The 11,958-nt window shown below is 35.3% G+C and overlaps 2 protein-coding genes across 2 annotated transcripts; one reads left to right on the forward strand and one right to left on the reverse strand.

The window, feature by feature from the left end:
• Positions 1–2,215: 2,215 nt before the first annotated feature.
• LOC17899679 (cytochrome P450 705A22) lies at positions 2,216–3,845 on the reverse strand. Its single transcript, XM_006306004.1, has 2 exons — positions 2,934–3,845; positions 2,216–2,839 (listed from the first exon to the last, which is right to left on the reverse strand). Exons 1-2 carry the CDS (start codon positions 3,843–3,845, stop codon positions 2,216–2,218), a joined length of 1,536 nt encoding a protein of 511 aa, XP_006306066.1.
• A 1,089-nt stretch (positions 3,846–4,934) lies between these two features.
• Positions 4,935–8,822, forward strand: LOC17898546 (receptor-like protein kinase HSL1). Its single transcript, XM_006306615.2, has 2 exons — positions 4,935–7,866; positions 8,139–8,822. The coding sequence occupies exons 1-2, from the start codon at positions 5,280–5,282 to the stop codon at positions 8,540–8,542; spliced, it is 2,991 nt and encodes a 996-aa protein (XP_006306677.1). The 5' UTR covers positions 4,935–5,279; the 3' UTR covers positions 8,543–8,822.
• The last annotated feature ends 3,136 nt before the right edge of the window (positions 8,823–11,958 follow it).

The following is an 11,958-nucleotide window of genomic DNA, read 5'->3' on the forward strand; positions in this document are numbered from 1 at the left end:
ATCTCATAGGTTCAAATGTAGTTTTCGTCATAATGTTCTTTAATTAATAACAAAATTCTTGAAGAACACACATTTATAATGGATTTGCCCTAAAATAAATGCACAAATATAAAAGGAAAGAAGAATGGATATAATTAGTTGTAGTACAAGTAAAATGACTGTGATAGTTAAATGCTACAGATTTTTAAAGGAACTCAATATTAATGCAACATAAAAAAGTATTTGGTTCTATGATAATGATGCTACTCTTTTTTTGTCCATAACTTCAATCTCACGCTATTAATATTCACAATCCACGATGTTCGGCTTGTGTTTCTTGCAACACTAATTAAGTTTTTGTTTTTTCTTTTAATCATCTCCCAAACCCTATTTCTAGTATTTTGGATTGTTTTTTCCTGATAAATTATTTTCCAATTTTCTTTCCATTCGTTAGTATAGCTTTTTAAAACAAAATATTTTGTCGACCAAAAAAAAAAAACAAAATATTTAGAAAGCTATCCGAATTTATACCATCCGATTAAATTTTTTATGATAAAATCTATTGCTTTTGTAGGTTTACATATTAGAAAAAAAAAACAAAAATTGTAAAGGAAAATATATGAGTTAATTGCTCAATAAGGACTTTTCTCAATGGCATTTTTGTTTTTGCCATTTTATGTTAAATCTTTTAGATTTGCCACTTTTATAGATATAAAAACACAATTTTACATATTATGTTTTGGTTTTCTTGGTTCCATTTTTACATAGGGTTTAGTATTTGTTATGAAATATATATATTATAAAAAAAAATCATAAAATCACACATTTTTAACAAACTTAAAAGTGGCAAATCTATAAATTTTTAGTGAAAATGGCATATTTATAAAATTTGAGTTAGAAAGTGGCAAAATCCATAAGAACCCAAAATATATAGAATAATAAGTTTAAGTTTTGAGATGTTAAACCAAGATATACAATTCGAATACTAAATACATAAATTTATGAATATATGTTTTTTCTTTTGTCGAGAAGTAGTTTGTCCATTAAGAATGTTAGAAATATTTTGTTATGAATTACACATACAGTAATTGACAAAAATTTAAAAAGTATGATAAAGACATACATATGAGTATGCCGGGGCGGTGGTGGTTCAGCATTCGTTGGACGTGGGATAAATTAAAATCATATTGTTATCTTATTATATGTATTGTAGGTCCTGGTGTTAGATAACATATTTACATTTTGAGAGTTACCTTATCATATTATATGGACAAAAAACCAAAAAAAAATACTTGGAGATGGCGACAAAAGATAAGACAAAACTGGAGAAGTGTTATTATGTGTATTTGAGATTGGCATTGCATGCAATGCATGCTGTTTTATACGATAATTAGTACTCAAACCAAATAGTAACTGTCGGCTAATCAACGACTTAATTTCTCCATCTAATACGTATAATTGAGATGAAGTTATATTTCATGTTTGCTTGTTCATAAATTCAAAATCATGAGAATTTATGAAATCGTATTTTACAAACTAACAACAAATCTCATATAGACATATATAGAGATACCACATTTATTATTTTTGTGGATCTCGGTGTTGGAGGGGAATTGCACCATTTATTGTCTTTCATAAATTTTGACTGCAGGATCTAAAATATTAGGTATATTCAATACTCCACTTTGCAATGATTTGGTTATTTTATTTAATTGATGATACCTACAAAACTAAAACATGTGTAGGTTGAATTTATTTTTACATTTTGCATTGTTTTTGTCAATATATTCATTAATCACATAAATTCTGTGCCACGTTCAACTTATTGGTAAAGAAATAAAAAAAACGGACAAATTATCAACTATCATGCTGTTTTACTTTTAATTTAATTAACTTAAATCTTTATTTTCCAAAAAGAAAAAAAAAACTAACTAGACATTATATTGAAAGACATGTTCAAACTAATCTTTCACTAAGATTTTATCTGGTAAGTTAAAGTCTAACAAATGTTCACAAAAATCAAACAAGTATAATAATCGGTTTGGTGTTTAACATTAATATGAATATAATAAAATACAATGTTTAAGGGAATTGCATTCAACAACAGCAACCAATGTAAAAATAATGAATATATCATAGGGGTGAAATATAACGATCTTGAACCTTAAATTATAATTACATATATGTTTGTAAATGACGTGTAATATCTTGAACATGAAATCTGCATATGAGAAAATTAATGGTTTATGGTTCTAAGCAAAGGAGTGCATTCAAGGGGATGAGCCAAATCCAAGAAGAATTTTAATCCGGAACCTTCTTCTATGTTGATCTTATCTCCTTTGATCTCCCAGTCAAAACACTGCACCATCACTCCAATAGTGGTTTCTACCAAAGTATAACCAAGATGTAACCCTGGACACCCTCTCCTTCCACCTCCAAAAGGAAGGAACTTCAGTGCTTGCTCTTTTCTCTCCTCCTCTTTCCCTAATATAGAAGAATTTAAAAACCTTTCCGGTTTAAACTCATTGGGATCTTCCCAAATATTAGGATCTCTCATCACAGCATAAGCATTGATGACAAGTGATGTTCCCTCATGTATGTAGAACCCTCCTATCGTACAGTCTTGTGTAAATTCCCTTGGTAAGACTGCTCCCACTGGATGCAATCTTAGTGATTCTTTTACAACTGCTTGCAAGTAAGGAAGTTTTGGTAGATCACTTTCTTGAATCAACCTTGTTTTTCCCACTATGGAATCGATTTCTTCTCTCAATCTCTCAAGGATCTGAGGGTTACTGAGGATTTCTGCCATTGCCCACCGTGTTGTCGAAGAAGAGGACTCACCAGCTCCAAAGAAAAGCTCCTAGAAAATGCAATTATTATTTTTTAGTATAATGATATTATTCGTTTGGATTCTCAAAGATATATTATAATCAAATAAAAATATAACAATTTACCGCTAATAATGCCTTGATATGGTTTCTAGTGATCTTATACTCTGTGTTTTCGTCTTGGTAAGCTGCCAACAATGCATCCATGAACTCAGTACCTTGATGCTTGTCCACGTTGTTTTCGTAGTTCACAAGAATCTTTTCAAGTAGCTCCTCGAATCTATTTGAAACCTCCATTATCTGTGTTTTTAAAAGAGAGATCCCTAGCTTTTCAAGCGGCTTATGAAATATTTGTGCTACACAAAACATGTGAGACAGATCAGCTAACTGGATAGAAAATTCTGAAACTTTTTTGCCATCATTGTTCTCTACTGAAAAACTACTTCCCAAGCTCATTTTGCCGAGTGTGTTGTTAACGAGTATTCTTGCTTCTTCACCGATCTTAACAGTTTCTTTTTTCATTGCCTTATCAAGCAAATTTTTGTGGAACCTTTCTAGTTCGAATGCGCGAACGCCACGTGATCTATCTAGGGCTTGGGGTCCGAGAGCCCTAGCCATGATGAGTTTCCTCATGAACTTCCAGTAATCTCCACATGGAGCTCTAAAATATCCAGAAGATCCAAACACAATGCATTCATCGATAGCAATATCACCGCGATAAGAGACATTCGTGTCGTGTGACTTGAAGATCTCGTAAGCCGCTGAGGCAGAAGAGACAAGAACTATGGGGACATGGAAAATGTGAAGATGGAGAATAGGTCCATATTTGGATGATATTTTTTGAAAACATTTGTGGATGGAATCAAGGAGGAGAAGATGAAGGTGACCAATGATGGGAAGAGAAGGAGCACTTGGAGGCATATCAAATCCATTGTTTGGTTTTGTGAAGAAGAATACAAAGTAACATAGAGTTGGGACGAGGAATATGAGAGCAAAGATTAAACAATTTAGGAAATCAAAGCTGACCATTATTGTCATTGTTGCTCATAAGCGATGAGGGAAATACATTAACTAAAGAAGTTGAATTATATATCTATCAAAGGTTGCTTGCTTTGTTTGTATACCATATTCGTGAGAAGTTATAGTTCTATTAAATAACTTGCAAGGTGACAATGTTATGAAATGGACATAAAAAATCACACGTAATGCATGGAAGAAGATGTTCAAATAAATAATGAAAAATATACATAAAACAAATTTTTGATGGTTACTCTTTCAATCAACAAGCAACACAATTTTGTAAGATAATATAAAACTTGCTTATAGAAGCAAATACCATAAGGCACAAAAAAACTAGTTGAACTCTCTCAACCATGAGCTACAAAAGTGTTTCACTCGTCCTATACTATCTCTTTAAAAATCATTCAAAGGGTATGTTTATAGATTTACAAAAGTGATGCTTTTCTCAACAGACACATATGTTAAGATTATACGTTTCCTAACTGACTCTTATAATATGTAGGCAAAATATGTATGCGCCCTCTTCCCCTTTGCTACACTTATAAATTTCTTAATTGTATAAGAAAATGTTAATTTTTTGTAAATAAATAAACTCGATATGTATAGTTTGATATCTTATCATATCTCCCCAAGAAATATATATATATATATATATATATATATATATATGTTCATGTTTCTTACATGCTTTAGCTTATCCTCTTAATACATGTTTTAAGACGTGCATAAACTTTTTTAAAATTTTATTCACGTCGACTTTTAGACTACGTTTCCAACACATCCTAAAGAGTTTTTGATATGTTCTAATATAACAATATTTGTACTTTAAAATATAACTGTCAGATTCTTTCATTAAATCTCATAATCCTTCGTTTCATTGCATAAACTAAAATTAACAAAAAAAAAATCAGTTATTTAATCAGTTAAAACAATAAAGTACAGAAAAAGAATGTTTTTTCATAGGCTATTTAGCTAAGATCATTATTGGTAACATTCCCTTTTACGACCAGCATCATCTCAAAAAAAATATAGGATATAAATTATACAAATGTTGGAAACTCGACATAGATACTTAATAATTGCAACCAAATAATTATTAATAAAAATCGAAATAAGTAGACAAAAACAAAATTATTAAAAAAAAAAAAAAAAAAACTGAATGATAGAGTGATAGTAGAAAAAAACAAAATGATTAATAAGCATCCTTCTCCCACAGTCATAGTCTCGAGAATTAACCTGTCTCCCCCTCCCCCTGGTCAACGCTTTTTTCAGAGACTCTCTTCTCTTCTCTTCTCCTTCCTTCAAAGCAACTCACTACTCTCACTCTTCTTCTTTCAAATACTCTCTCTCTCTCTCTCTTATCTCACTCTTCTCTTCTCTCTAAAAAAATAAAACACAACCACCGTATCAGCTTCACCGCCATATCCCACCGGAGAAAGAAAGATAGAAACCATGTATCTTCTCTTTCTCTTCCTACTTTTTCCCACTGTCTTCTCTCTCAACCAAGAAGGTTTCATTCTTCAGCAAGTCAAGCAATCTTTCGACGATCCTGACTCCTCTCTCTCCTCTTGGTCCTCTTCTGATGATTCTCCTTGTCGGTGGTCCGGCGTTTCCTGCGGCGGTGATTTCACTTCTGTCACTTCCGTCGACCTCTCCGGTGCTAATCTCGCCGGACCTTTTCCTTCCGTCATATGTCGTCTCTCTAAGCTCGCGCATCTCTCTTTGTACAATAACTCCATCAACTCTACGCTTCCTCTCAACATCGCTGCTTGTAATCGTCTCCAAACTCTCGATCTCTCTCAGAATTTTCTCACCGGTGAGATTCCTCCCACTCTCGCCGATATTCCCACCTTGGTGCACTTGGATTTGACCGGTAACAACTTTTCCGGTGATATTCCGGCGAGTTTTGGCAAATTTGAAAACCTCGAGGTTCTCTCTCTCGTTTATAATCTCTTGGACGGGACGATTCCTCCGTTTCTAGGCAACATAAGCTCTCTGAAGATGCTGAATCTTTCGTACAACCCGTTTAGTCCGAGTCGGATCCCTCCGGAGTTCGGGAACTTGACCAATCTCGAGGTTATGTGGCTCACCGAGTGTCATCTCGTCGGACAGATCCCTGACTCGCTGGGTCAACTCAGCAAACTCGTTGATTTAGACCTTGCGCTTAACGACCTTGTTGGTCCCATCCCTCGTTCGCTCGGCGGTTTGACCAACGTCGTTCAGATTGAGCTTTACAACAACTCGTTGACCGGAGAGATTCCACCGGAGCTCGGGAATTTGAAGTCGTTGAGACTTCTCGACGCGTCGATGAATCAGTTAACTGGGAAAATACCTGACGAGCTCTGTCGTGTGCCATTGGAGAGTTTGAATCTGTACGAGAACAATCTAGAAGGTGAACTTCCGGCGAGTATAGCGACGTCTCCGAACTTGTACGAGGTGAGGATCTTCGGTAACCGGTTAACCGGAGAATTACCAAGAGACCTCGGGAGAAACTCGCCGTTGAGATGGCTTGACGTTTCGGAGAACGAATTTTCCGGCGAATTACCGGCGGATCTGTGCGAGAAAGGGGAGCTAGAGGAGTTGCTGATTATTCACAACTCATTCTCCGGCGCTATACCGGAGAGCCTCGGTGATTGCAGAAGCTTGACACGTGTCCGGTTAGCGTATAACCGGTTTACCGGTTCAGTTCCTACGGGTTTCTGGGGATTGCCTCATGTCTACTTGCTTGAGCTCATGAACAACTCGTTCTCCGGTGAGATTGCGAAGTCCATTGGCGGTGCATCGAACCTCTCGCTCTTGATACTCTCAAACAATGAATTCACCGGATCTTTGCCGGAGGAGATTGGGGTTTTAAACAATCTTAACCAGATATCGGCGAGTGGAAACAAGCTGAGTGGCTCGTTGCCTAATAGCTTGATGAAGCTTGGGGAATTAGGTACTCTTGATCTTCATGGTAATCAGTTTTCAGGGGAGTTAACACCTGGAATCAAATCTTGGAAGAAGCTGAACGAGTTGAACTTGGCCGATAACGAATTCTCCGGTAGAATTCCCGATGAAATAGGGAGTTTGTCAGTCTTGAACTACCTTGATCTATCTGGTAACCTTTTCTCTGGCAAAATCCCGGTTTCGTTGCAGAATTTGAAGCTAAACCAGCTGAATCTGTCGTATAATCGGTTATCGGGTGACTTACCGCCTTCTTTAGCGAAAGAAGTGTATAAGAACAGTTTCATTGGGAACCCTGGATTGTGTGGGGATATCAAAGGATTGTGTGCCTCTGAAAATGAATCTAAGAAGAGAGGCTTTGTATGGCTTCTCAGATCGATTTTCGTGCTTGCTGCGATGGTGTTGGTTGCGGGTATTGCTTGGTTCTACTTCAAATACAGGAACTTCAAGAAAGCAAGAGCTATGGAGAGATCCAAGTGGACTCTGATGTCGTTCCACAAACTCGGGTTCAGTGAGCACGAGATTCTCGAAAGCTTGGATGAAGACAATGTGATTGGAGCTGGAGCTTCGGGTAAAGTTTACAAGGTTGTACTTACCAATGGAGAAACTGTTGCGGTCAAGCGGTTGTGGACAGGATCTGTTAAGGATTCCGGAGACTGTGATCCAGAGAAAGGTAACAGACCTGGAGTTCAAGATGAGGCCTTTGAAGCTGAGGTCGAGACATTGGGTAAGATTAGGCATAAGAACATTGTGAAGCTCTGGTGTTGCTGTTCCACAAGAGACTGCAAGCTCTTGGTTTATGAGTACATGCCTAATGGTAGCTTGGGAGATTTGCTTCATAGCAGCAAAGGAGGAATGTTGGCATGGCAAACGAGGTTTAAGATTATCTTGGATGCGGCTGAGGGGCTCTCGTATCTTCACCATGATTCTGTTCCTCCTATTGTGCACAGAGATATTAAGTCCAACAATATTTTGATTGATGGAGATTATGGTGCAAGAGTTGCTGATTTTGGTGTGGCTAAAGCCGTGGACTTGACCGGAAAAGCTCCAAAGTCGATGTCAGTGATCGCTGGTTCATGCGGGTACATCGCACCAGGTTAGTCTAATGATTAAACTTAAATATGCTTGATATATCATTTAGTTTTGCATAAGGTAGTAATGCTCATTTAGTACATGTTGCACGGGAGATTCAGATGAACCACATTTAAGTTTTATTAGTTGAGACTTAAATGAGCATTCACTATCTATTGAGACATGTCTGAAACTCATGGCTCCACACTTTCTCACTTCTCCATTAATGGAATTCAATTTTTTTTGTTTGTTTGTTTGTTTTCCCTCCATAACTTTCATTTCAAACTCTACTTGCAGAATACGCATACACACTTCGTGTGAACGAGAAGAGCGACATCTACAGTTTCGGGGTAGTGATCTTAGAGATAGTGACAAGGAAACGCCCAGTTGACCCAGAACTGGGGGAGAAGGACTTGGTGAAATGGGTTTGCACGACACTAGACCAGAAAGGCATAGAGCATGTGATAGACCCGAAACTCGACTCCTGTTTCAAAGAAGAAATAAGCAAAATCCTCAACGTCGGGCTTCTCTGCACAAGTCCTTTACCCATAAACCGACCCTCGATGAGGCGTGTGGTTAAGATGTTGCAAGAAATTGGAGGTGGAGACGAGGAAAGCCAAAACAAGATAAGAGACGATAAGGATGGGAAGTTAACACCATATTACCACGAAGAAACCTCAGACCAGGGAAGTGTAGCTTGAGGAGACCACGAAGAAACCTCAAAACTGTTTTTTGCCAAAAAAAAAAAAAAAGAAGCTCTCCCAATTTTTTGGTGCTTGAAGCTGTGAATTAGGGCAATTGAATCAGAGACTGTTGAGTTTTAAGTATTATATATATATATCTAAAAAGAGTTTCTAATTCAGTGTCTCAGTCTGTCTCCACTGTAAAGCTATTAGCAGTGACTCTTCTGGTCTTGTAGCTTGTAAGTGTCTTATTACTTGTTTCTCTGAGTAAAAATGGAAATGAAAAAAGTTGCGATAATCTGGCGTTAACATGCATTTAAATAGTTGCCAAATAAGGGGTAAACAGAGTCAAGGCTATTATAAGAACATGTTTGTGTCTGTATAAAGCGTGGGCTCTCTCTCTCGTTTTTAGTGTAAAACTCTTTGGAGGCTCTCTCTCGTTGTACACACAGTTCATGTCACTGTAGCTTCACATGGCTCTCTTAACATTCTCAACTTTTCGTTTTTTTCCTTTCAAAATTGTGTATTTCAGGTTGTGTTATTTCCTTTACTTACTCTCCGTACGTAAGGCACAATGAGATGACTAATATCAACTTTTTTCCTGCGAAAAAGATCTCTTTACTTGGGATATTTGTGTGAAGTCAAGTCTGGTTGGTCTAATCTCTAATAACAAACATATATGACATAACAAACATATATGACATAACAAACAAGTTATAACAACGTATGTTCTTTTATATCTTTAGAAAAAAGAAAAAACAAATATAACAAAAGTTCGTGGAGTATGAGAACTATTTTTACAAAGAGTCAATGACATTTTAAAAAAAAGTAGTTAAGTCATCTAAATCGACAGGTGAGTAGTTAGGTATGTTTAAAAATTCCGTTAATTGCAATTTAGTCAGCTCTTAATAATGACATTAAAAAATAACTGAAAGATAACTTCTTATATTGTTTGAGTCGGAAACAAGAACAGTGACATCTCCACAACCATTACCTAAGCATTATCTGAGTAAGTTACAATTTCTTAGATTTAAGGTTTATTATGTACTTAGATTAGAGAGATACACAGAAAGAGGTAAAAAGAAGAAAACTAAACAAAAAATGTGAGCTGTTGGGTGAGGGAAATTAAATTAAAAAAGGTGGGCCAAAAAAAGCATTGAAAGCCCACAATGTTATCATTCAATTCAATAAGAGACATTGACACCTCAACCTCATCTTTTGCCTTTGTCTCTCTGTCTCTTTCACTCTCTTTTATTAAAATCATCATCATCTTTTTGTTTTGCATATTTCCTTTTTGTTATTTTTCTTATTTTTTCAACTTGTTTCATGATGTGGTTTTAACAGAGAGAGAGATTCTTCATAAGATAGTTTGTCTTTTTTTTTTCTAGAACAAGCATCACACTCTTCTCTATAGTTATATAGTAACTCTTGGTATAGTCTTGAACTCTTGCTAATGGTACTTTGTTGAAAATAATTTAGAAGAAACAAAAGGTATCATTTATAATGGAAAGCTTAGTAAGTAGTAGAGGGGGACAAGAGGAGTTGAATGAATAGATGATAAGAGAGGGTCATGGATTGCGAAATGATGAGATTCATTCATTTAATAATTTATACAAACACATGACATTGAGAGAGAGAGTAATTGAGAGCTATTATGACCCACAACCACACGGTACACACTCACACCTTTGGGTCATTTTTGTTTTTTTAGATGGGCCTATCATCGGCCCTACATTGTTTTCCACATTTTTATGAATCAGTCTTACATTTCGACTTACTCCTCTTGTTTGTCAAAAGGCCCATTACACTGTTTTGGTCATATGTCGACTGACCGGAACAGTTCTTTTTTTTTGCCCCTCTTTGAATGTTCTTTTCGTTTCTTACCCCTAAAATTGTTTTAAAATTCGGTGTTAGTGCATTATTTTGAGAGTAGAGTTTAAAATTTACGATTCGTATTCATAAGCTTCACGAGGAAATGTATTTTTGGGGAGCACGCATTTAAAAGAAAATGTTAGTTACTAAATGAAATACAACAATATTCATGTTTTATGTTATCTACCTAATTTTCTTATGTTTTATTATATTTATATCATTATATTATATTATATATGTGTGCAGATCATAGTAATCGTTAAAATTATAACATTTTTGTGTGTATATTAAACAATTAGTGCATGAATTTTATGGACCAATATCGGATTATTGTGATTGAGTTCTCCAACTTGTAACGAATATGACACATTTGATAATGAGGTTGGAACAAAACTTCGGACTTTGTAACGGGACTTGCATGTGGGAGCTGCGGACACTATTGTTACGATTAATACAAACGTTTTTGGGTAAAATTTTGTAAACCAGCTCGCTCATGTTTTCGTAAGTTTCTTAAAAGCCTATACAAAGAATTAAAACAATATTGCCACTTATACCGAATTTGCTTTCGTCTTATGTTTCTTCCAAAATCTAGAGGAGAAAAACAAAGAGAAAACGTTTGACGACTTACTAAAGAAAATTATAGTACAAACATGTATTAAGAAATGCAGTTTTAACATGCTAGGGCATAACTTTGGTGACACCAGTTTTGACTTTTCGAGAAATAGTAATACTAAATAGCTATGTTACCAAAGAGAAGTCTCTATTGTGAAATTTAAAACAGAAGAAATATGTAAAAAACTGATCGATCATGAGATCTCTAAAAGCTTTCTCAGTAAGCTGTTCCGTTTCGTTGTCTTGCATTTACTTTTCTTTTGGCTGAGAATATTATTAGTTTCTTGTTGAAGAAGCTTCGCATCTCCATCGATGATCATATGTTGTACGGACCCCGGACTGCTTATACCAAATAAATAGAATTACCACAGCATTTTAATTTATAGAAAATTATTTGACTTCGTAAACCTCGTAAACATTTTTTTATCGATTGATCTTCTGAAAATAACAAAAAGTAATTAAGAAATTCAATATTAGGTCTACCTTAATTAAGTAAACATCGGAAAAAAAATACGTATAAGGTAATAAGTTTTGGTGAAGAACCTATTGTCAATGAGCAAAATATATAATTGAGAATTTTTGGGTATAGGTAACTTGCTTCACACGAGATTTTTGTTCTGTGCGTGAAGATATGGTCTTATTGCTTCACCAAGTTGGTCCAACATATATATTATGTGTATATAAGTAAAGTGATAGGTGCAGATGTAGGATCTAACATTTTAATTTCTCTTTTAATCTATATTATATATGTTTTGCGAATGAATGGCATAGTTTAACGTTTTCAGGGAAGATCTAGCAATTGCGCATTATTCTTTCACACGATCTTGTTATTTGATTTTGTAAATCTGTTAAAGGATCAATCAAGATTTATGGTATGGCATATATGATATCTTTGTGAATATAAAATGACTAAAACTGGCAAACATTAAAATAGTTTGGAAAAAGAAAAT

This window comes from Capsella rubella, unplaced genomic scaffold (assembly GCF_000375325.1).
Source record: "Capsella rubella cultivar Monte Gargano unplaced genomic scaffold, Caprub1_0 scaffold_1, whole genome shotgun sequence".
NCBI lineage: Eukaryota > Viridiplantae > Streptophyta > Magnoliopsida > Brassicales > Brassicaceae > Capsella > Capsella rubella.

Excerpts from the sequence above, each read along its gene's own strand:
- LOC17898546 (XM_006306615.2), top strand. The coding sequence starts at position 5,280 with ATGTATCTTCTCTTTCTCTTCCTACTTTTTCCCACTGTCTTCTCTCTC. Across the intron at positions 7,867-8,138 it reads ATGCGGGTACATCGCACCAG|AATACGCATACACACTTCGT; the intron begins GTTAGTCTAATG and ends CTCTACTTGCAG.
- LOC17899679 (XM_006306004.1), bottom strand. The coding sequence starts at position 3,845 with ATGACAATAATGGTCAGCTTTGATTTCCTAAATTGTTTAATCTTTGCT. Across the intron at positions 2,840-2,933 it reads ATATCAAGGCATTATTAGCG|GAGCTTTTCTTTGGAGCTGG; the intron begins GTAAATTGTTAT and ends TGCATTTTCTAG.